This window comes from Lissotriton vulgaris, chromosome 8, assembly GCF_964263255.1.
Source record: "Lissotriton vulgaris chromosome 8, aLisVul1.2, whole genome shotgun sequence".
NCBI lineage: Eukaryota > Metazoa > Chordata > Amphibia > Caudata > Salamandridae > Lissotriton > Lissotriton vulgaris.
The window spans coordinates 222,791,057-222,815,899 of NC_141696.1; the positions used below are offsets into that span (position 1 = coordinate 222,791,057).

At 45.7% G+C, this 24,843-nt stretch overlaps 1 protein-coding gene across 4 annotated transcripts in view; it reads right to left on the minus strand.

The window, feature by feature from the left end:
- Nucleotides 1–11,389: 11,389 nt before the first annotated feature.
- The window catches only part of SYNJ1 (synaptojanin 1), a 668,969-nt gene continuing 655,515 nt past the window's right edge, over nt 11,390–24,843 (minus strand). For 3 of the 4 annotated variants that reach the window (XM_086933999.1, XM_086933998.1, XM_086933997.1), the window contains one exon: nt 11,390–12,419. In XM_086933999.1, coding sequence (XP_086790125.1) covers nt 11,580–12,419 — 840 coding nt within the window. In that variant the 3' untranslated portion in view covers nt 11,390–11,579. The remainder of the gene's footprint in view (nt 12,420–24,843) is intronic. The other variant, XM_086934000.1, reaches the window with a different exon arrangement.

Sequence of the window (24,843 nt, forward strand, 5' to 3'; positions counted from 1 at the left end):
GCACAGAAGAATGCCCTCGAGGATGATCAGGAGCAGGCGAAGCCGGAATCGGCGTCGACGACTTCGGCGGAGCCGGGAAATGCCAATGCGGCGCCGGAGCCGGCATGTAGGGCATAAACGGAGCCGGAGGATAGGAGTGAGGAACTCCCAGGCTGAATGCCAATGGACCCGTGGGGCCCGAAGGCGCACCAGAGGGGTACCATGCCCTTGAGAAGACACCATACATTGCGTTAAGAAACGCAGAAGGGTCCTGGCCTGGAGCAGGAAAGGGCGGCTGAAAACCATCAGGCCGGTCCTGAAGAGGGATCGGATTCGGCTCTACGACAGGCGCGGAATCCACATCCTCCCGGGCCTCTTCCTCATCACGGGCCGGGGACGGCGCCGGAGACGGACTCGGAACCGGAGAAGCTTTCGGAGCCGGAGATGGAGATCGCCCACGCGACTCAGATGGCGAGGCCTCACCTTCATGCTCGGAGACTTCGAGGGTAACCACCTTCGAACGTACCTTCTTCGGTGACCTCGACCTCGAGTCCGACTCCTTACCAGACCGGCGTCGGGACTCATGTCTCCTCTTCTTGTGCTTTTTCTTCGACTTCGAAACATGATCCGACGCCGACTTCGAAGACGACCTCTCTCGAGAAGCAGATCTCGACCTCGCCCTGGACTTCGACCTCGCCCTTCGAGAACGAGACCTCGACGACTTCTCCTTTCCAGCTTTCACCTTCGCAACCAGAAGTTTGGCTTCTCTCTCCCTCAGGGCCTTCGGATTCATCTTCCGACATGAAGAACAATCCTCCACATCATGGTCGGAACTTAAGCACCAGATGCAGTCTTCATGGGGGTCGGTAATGGACATCATTTTACCGCACTCCCTGCAGGGCTTGAAGCCGGTCTTCTTAGATGACATTTTCGAAGAAACTGGATACAGAGAAGCAGAAATAACCAACAAAATGGCAACAAAGTACCAAAAGGCTACAGAGATTCCCGATAACCGTTAGCGTCGACGACGCGGAAAAAAGGGAACTGATGTCATCACGCCGGCGTGGGCCTGTTATAGGCGTCGGTGACGTCAGCGGAGTCGCGAGCGGAGCCGTGTCTCTGTGACGTCCTATCCACGTCGGCGCGAGGCTACGAAAAAGAATTTCCGAATGTTGCTGGCGCAAGGGGGATATTCACAAGGTGAGGAATCCACACGGCAGATGTATCTATCAGAAATGGGGCTTACCATTGTGCCAGACTTAGCTCTACCTTGTGGAAAAACAGAGTACAGATATACATACTGTATCTCGGGAATGGGACTAACTAGAACAATAATTAGACAACTGTTTTTAGTTGCTGATAAAAATCGATTTGATGGATAAGTTGGATTTTTGATAAATATTACTTTTTTGAAAGTTACCTTTTCCTTGCCTGAAGTTCATGGAGGCTAAATTTGCATTTGCTCTCCCACCTCTGCAAGCCATTAATTAGCATTTGAAGAGGTGTGAAAACTGCCCCCAGAGCAGAGAACAAAGGCCTGGGTGTGGGGAGGTATTGTTGTTCCCTTGACATGATGACCAGTGGGGTGGGCCCAGGAATTTGATTAATTGCAAAGATCCCTCTCCTGTCGCAGGCAAACGTTAGCAGGCACCTGGGCGGGGTTCTTCCTTTGTACCCCTTGCCAGGCATGCTGCAATCACAGTAGACCTCTTTTTGACATTAGTGTCAGATCCTGCTTTACAGGTCTACTGGGATTTACATATAATACTTGGGGCACACTTAAAAGGACACGAACCAGGAAGTCAAAACAATTATTGTGCATTCACTCTGTGGTTGTTGGAAAAAATGCTTTGTTCTACCAAACTTCCGTCTCTCAGTTTATTGAACGTACAGCCTCTGCTTGCCAAATTGTGAGTTTCTTCTGAGGACCTAGGGGCTTTAGAAGTGTACTGTTGTGGTGGACTGAGACTTAAAGAACTAAAACGATAAAATCTTTGACCAGAACCACCCTGGTTGGTTTAATCAGCCAGTGCTCCATAACGCTCTGAGTCAAATTGCACCTAAGGTTCCGGTCTACCGTGACCATGGACTATCATTGGCACTTTATGCTCCTTGGTGCTATTCCTACTTAAAACTTTAAACATTCATAACTCCGGCTCTCCTATTTTTCTTAAATTTGGGGGATTTTTAATATGATGTAAGTTTGACATTAGTCTGTCTGCTCTGTGACAGGTCTACCAGGGGTTGAGCTCAGGTTTATTATATAGTGACTTTAAGCATTCACCCTGATAGGGTTGTGAATATTCCTTCAGGTGGGTAGTAACACATGCCAAATAATAATCACATTTATTACCATTCAGCCTTTGGTGTTTTCCAGAGAGGGTTCTAACTAAGTTGGAGCTCCCTGAAATTGGTAGGATGGGGAAGAGAAGTAACACAGGGGCCCAGAGAATAAGTAGAGTATGTGTTGTGTGTATCTAATGGTGGAGTATGATTGTAGGTAAGGTATGAATCTAGACAGGATCCATGGATGAGGGTTGTGAGAGGTATAGTGAGCTTTCTGATATGGTGGAATGCACCAAGGAGTCAGAGACAAAGCTGACACTACCTTTGTAGGAGATTCCGCAATGGCAACATGCTAGCTTGTTATTATCCTTAGTGTGAGTTGAGGTCCATAACTTGTGGTGAGCAGTTATCAAAGAGTATGTACAGATAAGTGGCCCAAGCTTAGATCGATGTTAGGGTAGACTGGCCAGAGCAGGTCAGTATAGGATGAAGCAGGACTCAAAGATGGTGTGTATGGCGGACAGGTTTGGAGTATGAAGGGAGATTGAACTTGGCAGCAGTTGAATTAATTCAACATCGATCCAGTTGATATCAAAGCCGCGTTGAAGCTGAAAGTCCGTTTTGGGTTCTGGCAGAGATAGACTTGCATAAGCGGTTTTCAATTTGAGTGGGTCAGTGGCACCGTAATCCCATCCAATTGAGAAGCTGTTGGGAGGGTGTAGTTATTCAGCGTGGATGGTGCTGGAGAGCCATGTAGGCTTGCATGCCTGGCTGGAGATAAATGGGATTGGAGGAGTGAAGGGGATTATATAAAAACTAAGGCTGACTGTTCATTAGCGATAGATTGAGCTGGGGCTAGCGTTTTCCCCCAGAGTGGGACTTATCTGGAGAGGAGTATCAGAGGCCCTTGGTAGGTAGACTGCTGGGATGGAGGCAGGAAGAGAAAGTGGCTGTCTGTTGGAGGGGTGTTCTCAAGGGGGTACTCTAAGTTGTGGGATTTGTTAGTTTAATTGGAGTTGTTCATATGGATTCTCCAGAAGGTGGAGAGGATGGAGGCAGCACCAGAGCCAGCAAAAAAAAAAAGGCGATTAAGGTGGTTGGAAGGATCCCCCACCTCAGAAGTCCATTAAGGAGGCAGTTAGGGCTACATTAGCAAAATTGAGAAAAGAAAATCGTGGTAATACATACAAAACTTAGTTAGTGCCACTTATCTCACTGCATGGCTTTAACCCCTTGTGTTCAGAAAATGTTTTCATACCTTTTTCTCATGAGAAATCAGCATGGGGTAAACCATTTGTGTAATATGCCGTTCATTACCGTTCATCAGAGAGTAGAGTGGCAGCATAGCCCTCGTGACTCGTAGCCAACAATGGTAATTAATGGCACATTACACTGCAAATCTGAGGATATACTATATATGCCATGGCTGTATTGCAGCAAACAAATGATGGACGGAATGCTGACAATGCAAACATTCTCCCCCAGTCAAAAGATCTGGGTTAAATCCTTCGTTCTTTTGCCCACTACGCCACCCCAGTTTGGACCCAGCCGTATGCAAATCAGTCTTGATCCTGTGCCCCATGGGAACAGTCCTTGTTGAGTACTATTCCAAGTTTGTGAGAGGGTTTGCTGACAAGACCGAGAGCTTGAAAGTCCTATTGAGGAAAATACATCATTTTAAGTGGGAACATGTCCAGGAAGAGAGTTTTATGAGGATAAAGAGACATATGTGAGGCAGGTATTTTATCTCATATTGACATAACACTCAGATTTATTGTGACTGTTGACACCAGGGCTAGGGGTTTGGGGGCAGTCCCGTTATCGAAAGGGAGATGTTGGCTGCTGCATGAGCAGTTGAGTACTTTCGCACATATGTATGGGGTGTTGAACTCACGCTGAGGTCAGATCACAAACCCCTCATTAAAGCACTCCTCCCTGATGGGGCAGGCAAAGGATCTGTGAGGCCAGCCAGACTGTCAGGAAGAGTTCAAGAATATAGATATGTTGTTGAGTATATTCCAGGTTGGAAAAATATTCAAGTGGTTTGCCTGTCTAGGTTGCCACTGGAGAAGGATGTGAGTGATCATCAGGAAGATTCTGCATCTATTTTAGATGCAGTTGAGACTGCAGATAGTGCTTTTTCAGCTCAGGAGTGGAGCTTTGAAACGCAAAAGGACCAAGTGTTAAAAGAAGTGATGAATGTAGTAAAAATAGAAAGTTAAGAGGGAAAGTTACCTATGTGTCCCTTCATCAAGTTGATTGATGAGTTGAGCGTGTGTGGGCAGGACTTACTAATTAGGGGTGACAGGTTCATATCACCTTTTGGGTTGAGATCCAAATTGATAAACATGGCCCATGAAGGACACTTAGGCCAAACCATGATGCAAAAAAGGTTCAAATTTCAATTTTGCTGCATTGGAATCGATAGGCAAGTATCTGAGTGGGTTATGAACTGTCCTGTATGCAAAGAAGGTGACAAAAACGCTGAGAGTTGGTGTACAATCCAGAGTGGGGCACATTGATGTTCCAGATACAGCTCAGCACACAGTTTGTGAGGATTTCATTGGACCAATGAATGAGCTGCATAGTGAATTGAGGTGTGAGTTGGTATTAGATGATATGTTTTCAAGATGGATTTGTGTGCAATTCATGAAATAAATCACCACCTACAGAACCATTCAATGTTTGAATATTTTTTTCTTGGAGGAAGGTGTTTTGTCCATAATCATTAGGGACAATGGCACACAACTTATTTCTGATGAGAGGTGAGATTTTTAAGAAGGTGTGGTATGTGTCAACACCGTACTTCTTTCTATCATCCACAGGATAATGGCATTGTAGAAAGGGCCAATACATTGGTGAATGGAGTTATTCAAATGGCTGTAGAGAGTGAAGATAGTGTGGAAAAGCAAGTAGAGGTGATGGTCTGGGCATACCACACCACTGTGCAAGAGGCAATTTCCAAATCCCCATTTGAGGTCATGAGGTGTAGATTGACCAGCTCAAAAATGGTACCAGCCTGGTTGAAAGAGGAGGTGGAGCCTAGTAAACAGGACAAGGAGGCAATTGTCCCGACTGCTGATGGTGTGAGTCATAATTTGAAGATTGATGATTGGGTTAAGATCCAGGCGGGGAGGTATGTGGAGGGTTTATCAAAATGTCGAGGTCCATACAAAATTAAACAGGTATATAATTTTAATGTGTTACTTGAGAATGGTGAAAAGTGGAATCGTCGGAGAGTGGCTTTGAATCAGAAAGGGGGTGCGTGTTGTGTTCGGAACGACGACAGAGAAAGTGGATTTATGTTAATGAGTGATGGTGATTGTGCTGGCTCTCATACTGTGTCTTCGGCGGTTCAAAGTGTTGCTGGGGAGAACAGGTTTGTAAGAGAACGTGGGACATTGGCTTGTGTAAGTGCTCACCCTGAGCCTTCGGCTGCTCAACATGTTGCTATTAAGAAAAGGTCTGTAAAGGAACACAGGCCACCTACCTTTCTCAAAGATTATGTACAGTCAGTTATTTGATTGTGTGCAACGTTGTTATAATGCAACATGTTTATGATTTTCTTAAAGTTCCTATATTTTCTTTTCTTTCTTCCTTGTTCCCTTTGAATTAATTTTGTTGGGAAAGAAAGGGGATGTGTAATATACTGTTATATGAACATTGTAATGAGGCTTTAATTGTGCAGTGGAATTTCACGTGCGTGTGGAATTCCACCCATTGTTTGAAGCTATTGTTCCATGTTTTGCAGTATCCCTGGCCAGCATGGAAGGTAGTCACAACTTCTGTCAGCAACATTAAAATATAATATAGAAACTTACCTGATGGTCCTTACACATTTTGATTTACGGCACCATTGTTTGAAGCTATTGTTCCATGTCTGGCAGTATCCCTGGCCAGCATGGAAGGTAGTCACAACTTCTGTCAGCAACATTAAAATATAATATAGAAACTTACCTGATGGTCCTTACGCATTTTGATTTACGGCAGAGTGCGAAGGTGAAATTCAATTTTATTACCACAATACACCATAACTGAAAAGAGAAATACTGCTTATGACCTAACAGAATGCATGGAAAGATGAAAAAAATACTCTGCTAACAACCTCAAGACCTAATAAGTGTAATTTTATCTATATGTGTTACCCTTTATATTCGGTTCTTGCTAAATACTTACGTTTTTTACCTATTTCAGATGAGAAGGCAGCATGGCTTAAACTACTTACGCTCACAAAGTAGTGTGCTATTTGTTAACATTGTTAGGCAGGGGAGGGTGGATCGTTACTTACTTAAGGCTACGCCTCTCGTGAATCAAGGCTCCCTCCGCATACTTAACATTGATAGTAAATAGCATATTACACTCCGTGCATCTGTCTGTGTACGTTCGGGATATTTTATTGCCAATCTTGAGTTGTGTACAAAAATGCTTGCAGTATCATTCCATCCTGCGATATATAGAAAAAATCAACAGCATAGTTGGGTACTTTAAATTGTCATGTTCTTTGAGCAAAACATGCACTGTAAATAAACGTTTCTGTAACTACGGAATGTATATTGTATTGGTTTCTTGCTGCTGAGACATATACTCAATTTTTTTTATTGTTTCACACTATTTTGTGAGTATACTGACGACAAGAAGAAATGCACTGTTATGTCCTTTGATAGAATATCATGTCCATTTTTGTGGGGGTGGGTGCTAAGGTTTTAAAATCTTTGCTGCAATCCTAAAAGTACATTTGTCGATTATAATTTTTGAAAATAAAGGCCCGAGTACTTGTAGACAGTTAAGTTTATTTCAATCGCACTATGTTTCACAGGATATGTGCAGGTGGTGATACAGTACTGCAGTTCTGTACAGTCGATAGTACAGCGATAAGTAACTTAGACATGTATACATAGCACTTTACCACAGCGAACATAAAATGTTTAAATGCAGGATACACAGATTACTTGGAGCAGTGGTCCATTTTCAGCAATAGCATACATTTAACTGCTTGGCTTCTAAGAGTTTGCAGTGCCCTTTGAATATGCGATATGATTTTGAACACATTGCATTAGGTTTTTACAACTCCGCCGTCCTGTAAACAGTGTTGGTAAGCTATACATCACATACATTCAAGACCGTTTTTGGTCGCAATAAATATACCACAGGTAGTCAACCTATTGATCACAAACCTGCAATCTGTGCTGACAGGTTATACTAAACAGAGAGATTCGGTTTGTTTCTCATATAGACTATATACTTAACACACTATTCACAATAGATCGCCAAAGACTGGACAGGTTATTTCACACTTTGAAGCAGCGTTCTCCCATGAACCTCGGCTTTTGAAGCAGAAATAAAATAAGAGCACAACTGAAGCGCCTCTTGCTGTTGTTGTCTTTGTAACTGCAGTTCTTGCCATAAATAAAAGTTATTATCAAAACTTGTGTATTTAATTACAACATGGTTCTTTGATGCCATTGAAGAAATGTTTAAACCTTAATATCACAACTCATGGTTTTTACCCCAACAGTTTGGAAGAAGCCACCAACCATGAAGGAACAGAGGGATGCATCTGTGTGGTAATAACACATACACAAGGTGCTTGTGACAGCTTCAATATGCCATATGTTGTACAGAATGGATTGCTCCAGAAAAAAAGCTTACAATATCCCATTAAGTAAAAACAAACAGCTCCTGAAAATAGGCAGGGAGTCTTTATGTATCTAGATCATTAAATTAAAGCTGGTATTCCTTGACAATAACACTGTGATGTTTGTTGTGTATGGCTCTTACATGAATGAGGTCAGTGGCCAAAAAAAGGTTTCTTCTACATCAAGCCCATGGGGAACAAAGGGCCTTCTGTAAGTGCTTTTTTCAAGACGACGGTGCAGGATTCAGTCCTCGAATACCCAGAATGGAATTCAGCAGGCAGCCTTTGCCCTCGGAGAGCCATTTAAAGACTCACTTTAGAACGTTTGCTTTCCACAAACTCTTGAGAGATGGGCTCCCAAGACAAATAGTTACAGCAATCCTTTGTGCAAGAAGACTTTGTAAATGGTCACTATCTGTGCGGCTACTTCTTCAAAACACCCTGGGTGCTTAATATAGTAGGAGAAATCAGGTACAGTTTTGATCCGACACTACCCTCTTCAAAACCTATGTGGAGCTGCAGGGCTTGATCAGTACTTACAGCATAGGCCATGGCAGGTATACACAGAGAGGTAAGAACTTAAAACTATGAACCTGACATATAAAATTGACACCCTGAACTATTAGGCACAGTCTAAGCTATACTGTTCTGGGTTAGAGCGTCCATAGTTCTAGTGACCTCAGTGAAAACACCCCACAACTGAATGGTGGTCAGTGATCCAGAATGCTAAACCTTATGACACCTTAATGTGAAATGTAGTAAGCATTAAACCAAGATTGCTAAGCATACACGAATCCTGACACTGTATGTTCCTAGTACAACACGCCTCAGCCTTTACAAAATCCATATTAAGACATGGAAAGAGAAGACCTTTGCCGCTATAAAATTTCCTATCAGCATATTTGACGCAAGCATTAGAAGTTAGACAAATTCCAATGTCTGGATTCAGATTAATTTGTTAGTTATTTCTCTGTCGGCAAGTTCATGAAGCAAGTGCCCCGGCGTAATAAATATTGAAGTGTACGTTATTTACCAAAGCCTGGCCTCTAATTTCCTTAACTGCTGATGGAATTCATTGGCTGATACTCTGCACTATTATTTAATCACTCCTTACACAAATCATTATGATGTGATTCTTCTAGAAATACAGCCGCTTCCAAGTCTTACTCCTTCCCTTTTGTAGTATTTATGATTTCTTCAGACGTTTAGAGGATGTAGCGTGACACCTAACCTAATACTGTAACCAAACAAATGTACTGCCTAAAGGTTTGCGAAAAGTAACTCTAAAATTGGAATTAAATTTGTGGAGGTAGCGGTCAACATCAGCTCAGACAGGCTTCAAAAACGTCTTCTTAAGCCAACTCAATTTATATCTCAACTTTGACTAAAACAAAGAGATTTTCTGGCAAGAACAGTGCTCATGTGTGTCGAACATATACAGTCTCCACTAGGGTGGGCATCTCATCAAAGGTAAGTCTAAAATTGTGCTATTAAACTGCCACTCTCCCGTCAATCCCCAAATCATACTCCAAAACTGGTTTCTACACTGTTCCACTGAAGGTATAGAGTCAAAATACCAGAGCTCAAGGCCTAGTGCAACTGGCCATGTGTGTTACCTTGATCAAATGAATTTCTTCGTCACTTTCATTCAGTGAATTTCATTACATCTTCTGGTTGCACAGATACTGGTCAATGCCGTTATAAAAAACTATGGTCACCATGAAAAAAATCCTGCTTTTCTAATGATGCTTCTCCACAACTCCTTATCGCCATGCACCTAAGATACTGAAATTTGGATTACATATACCAAAGACCCCAGTAGCCCACACCTGTTGGGACTTCTCTGGATCAGACTCAAGAGAAATACATTTGATCATCAGAAGTCACCTCCACATTGCTAAGACTGACATTTTATGCAAAAGAAATTCATCCTTCTTTGATGCATCCGCAGCAGACTGACTTCGGGTATACCACTAACTATCAATTAAAAAAAAAAAAAAAAAAAGAAGATTTTAGGCAGATTGTTTGTGGAAAGCAATTGGTCACTGCCAACATTTGACATTTTAAAGTTGAAAGTGATAACCTCGCCAATCGAAAGATCTTTGAAGTATAAAATCTATATTATTGAAAGGAATGGTTTAATTTTTTTTAATTGTTGTGTATCTGCTTTCGATCAATGCCACTCTGAAGCTCAGATCTTTAATGAGAAGGATGTTACCAACAATTAGATGCCTCAAAGTAGTGCAATGGTCAAGCTTCATTGAACCTGCTGCTTACGGTCGATACAATTGCAAAATCTTTGATGGGAGAGATGCTTTTCCAAATTCTTCTTTGGTAATTTGGGGACTGATCTCTTAATTCTTATTAATGCAGAATTAATTTTTAAAGTCTTAAAAGTCATATCTGCCATGCTTGTGAACAATGGACTTTTAAAGGCAAAGACATAAGGGGCAACTTCTCCATTTAAGGTTCTTAAATGAGGAATTTTTCAAGTCCTTTGTTATTTCTTTTTTTCTTGGATATAGTAAACTTTCTGAAACCCTAAGAAGGACAAAGACAAAAAAGATGTACCTGTCTGAAGTCTGAACTAAAATGTTTGAGTGAAAAGGAAGAAGGCTTCCACAGGCAAGGCATTTTTGGGGAAGTGATGTCTTCATGCTTGGCTTCCATAAAAAGATAGCACAGTCTCTTATCTTATGTGGATAGAGAGCATTACAAACTCAACATATAAGGGGGTAACTAGATGCCTTTTAAATGAGTCTCTTGAAAAATGCAAAAATCTGATGAAGACGCAAAACGAAGATATACATAAGTACAGCACAACACAGTAAATGGTAAACTTGCAAAACGGAAAAAACTGACAGTCTCACTGAGAGGACCCTTGGTCATCAACAGAAAAAGGAAACGGATGTAGGACGCTTGCCCTTCTGTGGCATAAACAAAAAGAGATCACACCCTTATGGTTCATGCAGTTTCATTACATTTTTCCCAAATGTTTTTAAGGCTGAGATATCACTTTTTTGCACGTTGTCCTTAAATAAATAAATAGAGCTTTGGTAACCTCCCTTTCTAAAAGAATTATCAAAGAGGGATAGGTGTGGCTGAGAAGCTGTTAAGAATAGTTTACAACTCTCAGTGTGTGTACTTACACACACTTTGATATTTTATATATCTAATATAAATGCAGGGTTTGTATGAAAAAGCGTGGTAGAAGGTCACTATCTCAGCCAACAAGTCCTTTTCTGCTAACATTTGTCTGTAAAACCCTGTAAAATAGTTTGTAAATATCACTTTAAATACTCTGACATTTACCTAGAAAATACATACTTACTCAACGTTTCGTTATACCTTGCTTGTGTTTAAAATCCCACCCCCAGAAAGAAAATATTTAACAGTGTAATAATTTAGGATCCCTTATTTTAATCTATTTTAATTCAAGATAAATATATGTTTGTATTTCAATAACTTTGGACATCTTCTGGATGAATATTTCTGACCAAGATATATACACATTTTATAGTTTGTTAATAAATATAATGAATTTGCTTGTGCATGAAACATCATAAGGATCAGTGCATTTGACGATTAGAAAGCATCGCACACAGTATAATTCCAATGCCTAGCCATTCTTTCAAAAGTGACACACCTTCAAACATTTGTGTGGGTTTCCTTTTCCATTCTATCTATCAGTAAACTCTTGTGTAGGTGAACATTTGGGTCCAAATGAATTGGAAGACTTTGTAGGGAACCTAGCGCTGGTTGTTGATCTTGATGGAATGGGAGGAGGTGCAGGAGGCCTTCGGGTTGGCAATGTCTTAGAGGCGAAACTTCTGTTCCAGTCATTGCCAAAGCTAAAGTCTGATTCAGGAAACACATTGATGTGCATGTTTGAGAATTCTGTTGACCCCTCTAGCTTTGTGGGAAAAAGTTTACTGAACTTATCAGCATTGTTGACAGTGGTTTTTATATTGGAATTGATATCCTCATCGTCAAATGTTACCCATCCTTTTGGTTTTGTACTTTCAAACACAGATGTTTTGTTTAGCAAATTAAATGAGTCCTTAGGTGGGTCCTTTGAAGCCGGAGGTATTGTAGAGATAAGGAGTTTATCAGATATGGCTACATCTATAGATGGTTCAGTAGCTACTTTGAAATCCTGGGTTTTAAATGGGTTTCCAGAACACACAGATCCTGCAAAAGGGTTTGCGCAACCAACTTCAAAGTTTGTTTCGCCAACAAATGGGTTCTGAAAGATGTGTATATTTTCCTGTGATCTACTGTGATTTACAGTAAGCGGCTTTGTTGGCACAACACCTGTAGCATTCAATGTCTTGACATTGTTTTGTGTTGTTAAAGTAAATGCAGATAGCTCCAACTCTTTAGAAAGCGGAACAGGTGAGCAGCGCAGAGAAGCCTCATTCCGCGATGCAGGAAGCAAGTTAAAGGATGGATCTTCAAATGGAGAGCTTCTAAATCTTGCTTCAGGATTAACACCATTAAAACTATCATTTTCTTTGATCTGAAATGAAAAGATACAGAAGTTGCTGATATATAATCTATCTTACGACACATTACATTTGTTTATCTAAATGTAGTGCAATAACATGGTGAGTAAATAAATACATGCTTTAATTCACAGGAATTAAAAAATTAGCGATGGTCCACAGGAAAGAGTCTAGTCTACAACAGCTGGTACAATACCTCCAGAACTACTATCATTCTCACCGGAGTAAGTATTGATCCAGAAAAGTAGTAATTGATGGATACACAATACCAACAATGTTATGAGAACACTGGGATTTCACAGCTGCAGAATGGTAAATCATTAGAATGCATGAAAACATTGTGACAAGAAATTGATAGCACATCTCCTATTTCATACCACAAATAACAATGCAATACTCTACAAGACAGACATTTGTGAGCAGTTATGTGTTAGAGAAGTGGTTTAATTTAGTGGTTAATGAATTGGTGTACAATCCAGAAGATCAATATTTCAAACCTTATTTCATCAAATCACTATCTCCCTGAGCAGTGATTCCCTGTACTTTGAATAGGAAGTGCCATGGAAGAAAAAAAATATTTGCATTAGTCCATGTTCTCAAAGTCAATAGACTTCCTCTCATGATCGGTGTATGGGGAGTCTGGCACCACTTACTTGAAGGGAATGTAACATTCCTTAGTAGCTTTTAGATATGTATAGATAAGCTATGTGAGCTATCTAGTACAACTTTTTAAATTCAAACAGTGAAAAGTAAAATATTGAAACAATAATGTGTAAGTATTTTTTACCAATACATGAAATGTAGTTGTGATATGAGGGAGTCGAGTCTGTTCCATAGACCATTGCGCGAAACCAGTGAGTCTCTTAAGAATTAATAATATTTTTGTTAAAGAAGAAATAAGTGCAGGGGTGTGTTTGATGGATACTATGGCTATCAAGTGGGGTTTTCGGTCAGAAATTGTTAGTCCTGTCTAGTGGTTGGAGCTGTAAGTATTACAGCATTTATTTCATCTTAGTGGACGAGAAAGCTTGATTTTTTTATTTTTGATAATTTAGCTTTTAACACAAGAATTACTTAAATAAGGGACAATGTATATCTTCAGTGAATGTAAATCTGTATGTAAAAACAAAAAGAAATGTAGGTGTGATAGTTTGCTGTTTCAAAAGTTTAGTCTTCAAGTGTGTATATGATGAATACGCTATGTGTTAGAAAACAAATATCTTTAGTTTGGAGTTTTCTAAGCAACAATAAATATCTGAGGGAAAAAGGCCAAACACCTTGAATTCATTTAACAATAAAAATATGAAGATATCTTGTCAGACACGATAAGGTCTGCAGAGAACAAAACACTTTGGATGCAACACAGTACAGAGGAACAAGAATTGCCCTCACCACCTTCTTCTAAATTTCAAGACAAAAAATGGGTTTGAGCAGTCCGACAAAGAGAGATTAATAGGGATTAATGTGCTACCATGAGCTCCAGGTTTTTAAAACTGGATTGTGTCAGATTGAATCTGCTCATGGAGCTGGAAGGGTGTCCCCAAATGTGACAAAAGGCCCCCATCTGATGTCTCTCTCGCCCGTTAATTCCTCACTCCACAGATGCAGGGAGGATTGAGAGATCTAAGTTGTAAATCCAATTTGGAAAACAATGTATGAAAGACTCAACAATTAGCACTCTAGGTTGAGAAGAGTGGGTGAAACTGAATCAGTTGGGCTAAGATATGCACATTAGAAAAACTGTTACAGAAGGTAAGTACTTGTTCTCAAAATGTATGCTTTTCCTACCTGTTAGAAATGGGATTTCTGGTTGGCTAGGGCTTGCGCCAAAGCCAGGCAGAAACCACCATTCCTAAGGTAGGGTAAGGAAGTCACCCGCCAAGACAACTCCTGCTCACCCTCTTGGTAGCTTGGCACGAGCAGTCAGGCTTATCTCGGAGGCGATGTGTAAAGCATTTGCACACGCACCCACCAGCAACAACATCCAAGGCCCCCCACAAAAGGAACTCCACACAAGGTATATGTAAAAATAGCCTTTGTATTGAAAAACACATTAGATAGGAACACACACTTTACAATGTGCCAACAGGCACGGGCAGAATTTACAGGGGATTATGTACAGGACAGGGCCACAGGCACCGCAGTCAGGAATATGCACATAGTAGAAGTAGCACTTAGAACATTTAACAATCAGAAGCTTCACACATGATGCATAGAACATTCAGAGGTGTAGGAAAGACACATGATGTATAAACATACATTCAGCGGTGTAAGGAACAAGGCACATGACGCATCAAAACACATTCAGAGGTGCAGGAGAAACACATGATGCATAAACACACATTCAGAGGTGTAAGGAACAAGGCACATGGTGCATCTACAACACATTCAGAGGTGCAAGGAACAAGGCACATGATGCATCTACAACACATTCAGAGGTGCAGCACAGGAGAACACGATGCATAAACACACATTCAGAGGTGTAAGGAACAAGGCACATGACACATCAAAACACATTCAGAGGTGCAGGAGAGGAGAACACATGATGCATAAACAACACATTCAGAGGTGTAAGAACAAGGCACATGACGCATTAAAAACACATTCAGAGGTGCAGCAAAGAACAATTCGCAGAAATCACATTAGCACAGAACTTACATCAAAGTCCAGGGTCCAGGTTGCGCCACTGCGCCAAAACCTAAACGTAGCAGCTGCCCACTGCTTGCTGGGCAGCTGGAGACAGGAACAGAACAGGGCCTAAACGCTGCAGCTGGGGAAGGCCAGGGTAGGGATGAAGGAGTGCGACTCACTCCTAAGTCCAAAGCATGTCCCTTAAAGGAAGAAACCTAAACGGTGAAGCTGCCCACTACTTGCTAGGCAGCTGGGAATCATTTAAGTGGGGCATGGGCTCTCAGTAGCCCTGAAACAACATGTGCCACACTTGGGAGCCATCTGGCTCTGGAAATAATGGTGTGCATGGGAGCACTCTGGCTCCGTAGAAATAACTGCCCCCTCATTGGAGCCCTCTAGGCTCCGAAAATCAGCATGTGGCCCCTGGGGCACTCGTGGCTAAAAATACAATAATGCCTCCGGGAGCCTCGTGGGCTCAATCATACCACAAAGCCATCGTTGGAGCCCCCTCGGGGGACTCGAAATACGAACAATGCCCCCAGAGCCTCTGGGCACCAGAAACACTAATGCTGGCGGGAAGCCTCGTGGGCTCTGAACACCCGGACCCCAAATGCTGGAGTCCCTCTCTGGGGAACTTGAAGACAAGGAAAGCAATGCTGCGGTCACAGGGGAGCAGCCCGCTGCCAAACGGGGCCGCTCGGATGCTGCCACTGCGGCCCCTGTGACTCGTGAGGCCTTCCCCCCGCCCCAGCAATCTTAACTTACCAGCTCTTCGGCGGGGGAAGGCTGTCTCTTCTTCGGGCGGCGGTAGCGCTTGACGGGGCTCTCCCACCTCATGGGAGCCCCGTCTTCACATGGCGCCCGCTTCGCTCTTCACCCGGGTGCCCATCTCTGGACAGGGACTCGATGTGGAGCCTTCGTGGCTTCTAGGCAAATCAGTATCCCGGGCTCCCTCCTGGTCACTGGAGCCCCGCAACGCTCGCACCACTTCCTGCCTCCGTCCTGCTCAGAGGCGGGGGCGGGACTTTTAGATCTCCTCGGGCCGGCAGCCAATCACGGCGCGGCCCGGGGAGGATGTCACGCGGGGTCCCGGGCCAGCAGCGGTGAGCTCCGTAATTTTAAATATGCAGCGAGGTGGGCACTCACTTCGGGGCCCAAAAATCAGCAATAAAAAACGGGGCAAACGCCGGGTGGGCACCGGCTGTGGACATAAAGCGCTTCCTCAGCGCTAGTAGGAAATAAAGCGTTCCAAAGCGCTAGAAGGGCAATAAATCAGCGCTCCCAAGCGCTAATGCGGTACAAAAGGGGGTGGTGATGGACGGAGCTTTTGAATCAATCAAACACTCACACCCAGTCAAAAGATCTGGGTTTAATCCATCACCGTTCTTTAGCCCACTCTGCCACCCCAGTTCAGACATGGCTATATGCAAATCAGTCTGACCCTGTGCCTCATGGGAACAGTCCAGCCCGAACTGCCAAGCCATGTCTTCCCTGGACCGGAAACAAGCTTACGAGGACCGGTTTATGGCATTCCAGCCGTCTTCAGCCCGGCTTGCTTGAATCCAGTGGCAAAGTGGAGAAGTGTGGCTCAGGGGTTAGAGGCGGCAGACCTGGAAGTTGAGATCGGCCCTGGACCAGGGTTCAATTCCCCGCCTCGGCGGGTCTTGGGCTCAAAAATTCCACGGACTTGATAATTCTCGCTCCGGTGCCTTCTCAACTCACGGGTTCACACTCTGCGACTCTGGGCAATAGCTTGCTTAATCTCCACACCGGCCCCTCGCGGCGGGATGCCTGGCTTTCACATTGTGGATACCCTGCCGGGGTTATCTCACAGGGGAATACCAGGACGGGTTCCCTAAGCAAGCGCCGGGAAACCCTTTGTGGGTAGCTGTGCGCTATATAAGCTCAAATACATTTACATACATACACAAAGTGAGCAAGGGACTCGCGTCTGAGTATACCCTGCCACACTTATGGCGGCCAAAAGCGGTACAAAAGGGGGTGGTGATGGACGGAGCATCTGAATCAATCAAACACTCACACCCAGTCAAAAGATCTGGGTTTAATCCATCACCGTTCTTTAGCCCACTCTGCCACCCCAGTTCAGACATGGCTATATGCAAATCAGTCTGACCCTGTGCCTCATGGGAACAGTCCAGCCCGAACTGCCAAGCCATGTCTTCCCTGGACCGGAAACAAGCTTCCGAGGACCCAAGCGCTAATGGCCAGATACAGCGCTCCCCAGGGCTTGGGCAAAGAACAAGCGCTTCCAGGCGCTTCGTGAAGGAATCCAGGGCCCCCAAGTTCCCAGAGCAGCCAACAGTCCAGCAAAGTCCTTCAGGGGTCCAGGGAGTCCTACCAGGGGCGTGCTGCTGCTGGGGCCCGGGTGAAGGCCTGCCTCCCTTCCCAGTATAAGAATTGGCTTGGTAGTTTGGTTTGCCCTGTTCCCATCATGCACTGGGACAGGAACAGACTAATTTGCATGTAGCCAGGTTCTGAGCTGGGATGGTGCAGTGAGCTAAAAAACGGTGATGGATCAAGCCCTGATCTTTGGACTGGGTAAGAGTGGTCTGCTTAATTCAGACACTCTGTTCATCACCACCCCCTTTTCTGGATGATGGTAAGAGGGCAGACTATATGGGGGATTACTGACCCGACCTCTGGCTGCCCGACCTGGTCTGTGGGCACAGTGTCCTCGAATAGACGGAGAGGCTGGGAAGCTTGTGCGCTGTGGTGGCTCAGAGGGTACAGACGTGGCTGGAACCTATTCAGTGCCCATGGATGCAGCGAGAAGTAGATTGGAGATGATGAAGGGCCATGGAAATGCCCAAGAACCTAGCCATAGCCCTGCTGTCCTTAAAGCGCTCCAGCGATGAATCCGCCTCATCTCCGAAGAGACAGGTGCCATCAATCAATCAGCATTTGTTCAGCACAGCACTGTCACCCCTGAGGGCATCTGGGCGCTGGGGTGTGAGGTTTTCGGGAAAAAGCCAGGTCTGGAGGAAACAGCGGAAAGAAACGAGCAGAAAAAGGCAGAACAGAGGGCAGAAAAACGAGCAGAAAAAGCAAAACAGAGCAACAAACAAGCAGAGGAGGCCCAAACCGAGGGCAGTAGGTAGATAGGCAGCAGAGTGTAGGGGACTGTGGGCGAGCTTGACAGAAGAATAGTAGCAGGAGGAGCTGGCATGAAAAGCGATGTTTGGACATCCCCAGAAAAGACAGTCATCCTCAACCAGGCATGGCGCCGCAAAGTCACTGTCGATGAAACTGCTCTGCCGAGTAAGTCGGTGGTGTCCAGTCCACATCGAATGGTGAACTTAGCTGTGTCTCTTCTGTCACCATAGGCCTGGGAGAGAATCGCCTGGGCCTCCTCCAGGTCTATTGGCAGCACCCGCGCAACCGTATCCCACAGAGACGGAATAGCGGCCCATAAGGCAAGCAGTGTTCACAAACCCCAGTGCCAGGCCGGTGGAAGAAAACATCTGCTTGCCTATGTTCTCCAGTCTCTCGGGTTCCCAATCTGGTGGTGTGGTTGGGACTGCACCCGCATTTATGTGGGAAGTGGAGGCTTGGACCACCAAACTCTCTGGGGTACAGTGTTGTGTGAGGCTGTTGGGGTCCCTTGGGGTGAGGCGGTGGGTAATCGTCAAGTTCACAGGAGCCCCTTTGTTGGGCTTGGACTAAGCCCCAAGTACGACGTCAATAAAAACTTAATTAAATGGGAAAAGTGGTTCTAAGGGGGGGGGGGCACTCCTGGTTGAAGCACTTCTGTCAAGGCATTTGTCTTGATGGCCATCAAGGGCAAGTTAATGTTCAGGACCCCTGCCGCCCTCCTCACCACCACTGCAAATTACACTCTCTCCTCCGTATCCATGGTAGTGAGAGAAAACATGCCAGTATCTGGATAGGTATCCAGTCTGCTGGCGTTTGCCAAATCCTCACAACAGACCATGTTTGCATTAGAAGGCTAGTATTCTTCAGGGTCCATTGACTCCTCCCACTCCTCCCCAAGTCCTAGCCCATAGGAGTAAGTCTCAGGCTCAGGCCTGGAAGACATAGCTCCAGTCGGCTCTGTGCTGAAGTCAAGTATCAGAAAGGGGAAGAAGCCAGTGGTGATGGGGTCATCTGCATAGGCGTGGAGGAAGGTCAAAGTGGTATGACCAATGACGATCCTCATCCATATGATGGAACCAAAAAATCTCTTAATTCGGTGGAGGTTGCTCCGGCTCCCAGAAACGAGGGGAGGCATGGAGATGGCCCAGGCGCTGGTACTACTGCCGAGCCAGACCTCGAATGTCGACGCTTCCTCGTCTAGTCGGACGAGGCAAAGTCGAAGATCTCTACAACTGCTTCTTCTTGGGGTGGACTTACCCAATGGCCCGACGACTCTGAGTGCATTGCGGATCTCGGACTCTGCGAACCCTATCGGGACCTTCCTCTAAACCATGATCTGGATTGTTGAGACGTCGAGCCACCAGGAGCTTGAGGGATGGGTCCCTTAAGGCCCTTAGGTTTATGGTGCAGCAATCGGAGCAGGCCTACGAATGGTGGTCTCATTCGGCGCACCAAAGGCATACACGATGTGGGTCCGTCACCGACATCGAGCCATGACAGGCACAGCAGGGCTTGAATCCTGCCTTCCAAGAGGACAACCCTGCCTCACCAGGAGGAAAACCTCAAAAAGACTCAACAAAATGTCGTAAAGATTTAGTGAAAAATGGACTAAGGAATAGCTCTTCTCCAGTCTGCGGTGACTGACATGGAAAGAAAATAACCGTTGTCAGTATGCTGGGGTGGCACAACACACGCCACTTCCGATGTGGGCGCCACCACCACGTGGAACTGAACTACAGTACCTACCGGCGTGCAGGGGTACTACTCGAGAAAGAATATTGGGATCCAGTCTAACGTCTGGAGATAATTGAAAAGGTAAGGAATCTGCAGCTAGAAGGGTCTATCAAATGTGATGCTTAATAACAACACAATTTTTCTGAGAGGAGTTTTACATTGCTGGAATATATAAGCTTAAGCAGAGTCTCCACGAGGAATGATAGAACCCAACGAACAAGTTACTTACCTTCGGTAACGCTTTTTCTGGTAGATACTATATCTGCCTGTGGATTCCTCACCTTGTGAATATCCCCCTTGCGCCAGCAACATTCGGAAATTCTTTTTCGTAGCCTCGCGCCGACGTGGATAGGACGTCACAGAGACACGGCTCCGCTCGCGACTCCGCTGACGTCACCGATGCCTATAATAGGCCCACACCGGCGTGATGACATCAGTTCCGCCTTTTTTCCGTGCCATCGAGGCACACGGACGGACCAATGACAGTAGATATATACAAAGTATACACAGTACACAATAATCAAGGCAAAGCACACAGTGCAAAGCAAGTGCAAGAAAGCAAATGAAACATTTCCTTGACATCAAAATAAATATACATTACATTACAATAACTCCGGCATAGAAGAGTGGACAACGGGGAGGCGGGTGGGTCAGTGAGGAATCCACAGGCAGATATAGTATCTACCAGAAAAAGCGTTACCGAAGGTAAGTAACTTGTTCTTCTGATAGATACATCTGCCGTGTGGATTCCTCACCTTGTGAATAGAGTCCCACAGCAGTCCCCACTCCCGGAGGAGGGTGTCCACTCTTCTAAACCAGGAAATCCTGAAGGACAGAGCGCGCAAAGTGGCCGTCCCTCCTGACTTCGGTATCCAAGCAGTAATGCTTCGCGAAAGTGTGGAGGGAAGACCAGGTTGCCGCCCTACAAATGTCCTCCACAGGAACACCTCTAGCCAAAGCAGAGGTAGTCGACTTAGCTCTAGTGGAATGAGCCCTAATACCCTCTGGAGGTTCCTTACCGGCCAAAGAGTAGCAGATCTTTATACACAAAACGATCATCTTGATAAAGTTCTTTTATGGACCGCTCTTCTCTTCTTGCAGCCAGCAAAGCCAATGAAGAGTTGATCGTCCAAGCGACAGTCTTTAGTTCTGTCCAAATAAAAAGACACCGCCCTCTTAGGGTCCAGACGGTGCAACCTCTCCTCCTCCTTGGAAGGGTGTGGGGGAGGATAAAAGGTAGGGAGGGTAATGGATTGACCAAGGTGGAAAGGAGTCACCACCTTAGGAAGAAAAGCAGCCCTGGTCCTTAGAACCATCCGATCAGCATGTATAGTCAGGAACGGGGGCTTGGAACTAAGAGCTTGAAGCTCACTCACCCTCCTTGCCGGGGTAATTGCAACTAGGAAAACTGCCTTAAAGGTTAAAAGCCTCAAAGGACATTTATGAAGAGGCTCAAAGGGAGAGCCCATCAGAAAAGTCAGAACAAGATTCAAGTCCCACTGAGGTACAATAAAAGGAGTAGGAGGAAACTTGTTTACAAGACCCTTCAAAAACCTCAAGACTACAGGAGACTTAAAAAGAGAGGGCTGATCGGGCAAACAAATAAAAGCCGACAGCGCCGAAAGATAGCCCTTAACTGTGGCAACCGCCAGCCCCTGTTGCGCCAAAGAAAGAGCAAACCGGAGCACATCTGATAAATGTGCTCTCAACGGGTCAATATCATTCTCACCACACCAAATAACAAACCTAGACCATCTATAAGAATAGACAGTCTTAGTGGAGTCACGTCTGGCAGACAAAATGACATCCACCACATCAGGTGTGAGAGAATAGGAAATCAGGTTGCCCCGTTCAATCTCCAGGCATGAAGGTGCAATGTCTGGAGGTGGGGGTGTAGAACCTGCCCCTCCATCTGAGAGAGGAGGTCTGCCCTGAGAGGGAGACGGAGCGGCGTGTGAGAGGAGAGGTGGAGTAGATCTGTATACCACACCCTTCTTGGCCAATCCGGGGCGACCAATATAACTTGGGCCCGGTCTTGGCGAATTTTCCTCAGAACCCGAGGAATCAAGGGTATGGGAAGAAACGCGTAAAGGAGTTGATTTCCCCAACTCAACTGAAACGCGTCCCCCAAGGCTCCTTGCATCGGATACTGGAGACTGCAGAATGACGGGCAGTGAGCATTCTCGCGAGTGGCAAACAGGTCCACCCGAGGAGTCCCCCACGTCCGAAAGACGTGACGAACCACCTCCGGATGAAGCCTCCACTCGTGGTCGGAAGAGAACTGCCGGCTGAGACTGTCGGCACACACGTTCAGAACTCCGGCCAGATGATTTGCCATCAGACAAATCTGGTGGTCCTGAACCCAGGACCAGAGACGCAGAGCCTCCCTGCAGAGACACTGCGACCCCACTCCTCCCTGCTTGTTGATGTACCACATCGCGGTCATGTTGTCCGTCAGGACTTGGATCGACTGACCGCGAAGGGAAGGGAGGAAGACCTTGAGCGCCAAACGTATCGCCCGCAACTCTAGAAGGTTGATGTGAAGCAACCTTTCCTCTGGAGACCAAAGACCCTTGACCTCCAGATCCCCCAGATGAGCACCCCACCCTAGAGTGGATGCATCCGTTATCACCGTGGCCACCGATGGAGGTAGATGGAAAGGCTTCCCTTGCGACAGGTTGCCTTCCACGCTCCACCAAGACAGATCCGCTGCAGTTTCTCTGGAGATCTTCACCGACTCCCCGAGATCTCCATTGTGCTGATACCACTGCCTGCGGAGACACCACTGGAGTGCCCTCATGTGCCAGCGTGCATGGTTGACCAGGAGAATGCAAGAAGCCATCAGACCGAGCAGGCAAAGGACCTTCAGGACTGGAACGACCGCTCCAGGGTAAAACAAAGGAATCATTTCCTGTATGTCGCGAATCCTTTGAGGTGGAGGGAATGCACGACAAACAGTAGTGTCCAGTGCGGCACCTATGAACAGGTTGCGCTGGGAGGGCACCAGGTGAGACTTGGGTACATTTATCGAAAAACCCAACCTGAACAACAACTGAGTTGTCTCTTGCAGATGATGGAGCACCTTCTCTGACGACTCTGCTTTGATCAGCCAGTCGTCCAAATAAGGGAACACAGGTATCCCCGACCTCCTGAGATGAGCTGCCACCACCGCCATCACCTTGGTGAAGACTCGAGGCGCAGTAGTAAGACCAAACGGAAGGACCGCAAACTGGTAGTGCTGCGACCCAACCGTGAAACGGAGATACTTCCTGTGCGACTTCAGGATGGGTATATGGAAATACGCGTCCTGCAAGTCGAGCGACACCATCCAGTCTCCTTCCATCAACGCTTGAAGAACCTGAACAAGGGTGAGCATCTTGAATTTCTCCTGCTTCAGATAGAGATTCAAGATCCTGAGATCCAGGATTGGACGAAGCCTGCCATTCTTTTTGGGGATCAGGAAATACCGGGAGTAGCATCCCTGACCCCTTTCCTGCTCTGGGACCACCTCTATCGCACCCTTTCATAACAGAGTTAGAACCTCCTCCTGCAGAAGAGACAGATGTTCCTCGGAGCAAAAACCTTGACAAGGAGGGTAAACAGGGGGAAATTCCCGAAAGGGAAGGGCATACCCATTTTCTACAAGATTGAGAACCCAAAGATCTGTTGTAACCGATTCCCAATCCTGTAGAAAATGGGTAAGCCGACCCCCAACCGGACCCACATGATCATGAATGGCGGATCTAGGGCTGCTTTTCTGCGGCAGGGGGGTTGGAAGAGGTGAAGGAAGAGGAGGGCAGACGTCCACGAGGACGCGCTCTTTGCTTTCCCCTGTACGATCTGTACACTGAATTCTGCTGCTGCTGCTGTTGCTGCTGCTGCTGTTGGCCTTGCCGGAAATTCCGAAAGGAGCGACCAAAGCCCCTGAACCTTCTGCTGGAAGAAGTGCCCTTGATCGGGAGGCCCAAAGACTTCGCTGTTGCTCTGCAATCCTTGAATCTCTCAAGAGCAGCATCCGCCTTCTTCCCAAAGAGACCTGAGCCATCAAAAGGAAGATCAAGCAGAGTCGCCTGAACATCAGCCAAAAAGTCCGATGACTTCAACCAGGCTGACCTCCTAGTGGCAACAGCGGTGCCCATAATACGAGCCACAGAGTCAGCAGTGTCCAGACCACTTTGAATAACCGTGCGGGCTGCCGCCTGAGTGTCAGAAATCACCTCCTCAAAATCCTTTCGGTTGGCGTCAGGAATTTTTGGAGCCAGGATACGCAAGGAGTCCATTAAGGCATGGACATACCTTCCCATTAGACAAGTGGCATTAGTTGACTTCAACGCCATGATAGCCGATGAAAAGGTCTTTTTTGCCACCTGGTCCTGTTTCTTTGCTTCCTTCTCACAAGGAACCTGAGGAAAGGCACTAAGACTCTTCTTTGAACAGGCAGCCTGAATGACCAGGCTCTCTGGCGAAGGATGTGAAGACAGAAAAGCCGGGTCCTCAGGAGCAGCCCTGTACCTCCTCGCAACACTCTTCGAAACCGCAGGAGCCGACAAAGGTTTCTTCCACACTTCCATAATAGGATCAGTCAAGGCATCATTGAATGGAAGTAAAGGCTCAACCACAGAATTCGGAGAATGCAAGACTTCTGTGAGGATATTAGACTTGAACTCCACTGTAGGCAGAGTCAATTGAAGAAGTTCAGCAGCCTTCCTCATAACCAGATGGTAAGGCTGGATATCCTTAGAGGGAGCACCCGAGCCTGAGGGCAACTCCCACTCTGGAGAGAAATCAAGAGTTCCTGAATCCGCCAATTCCTCAAAACAGCTCTCCTCTAGTTCACCTTCTTCAACATCAGACTGTGAGTTCATGTATCTCTGCTCCTCCAAAAGGCGTTGAGCTTCCCTTCTGGACCTCTCCTTCACACGCCTCGCAGCCATATCCACCTGCGGCTTCGACGGATTC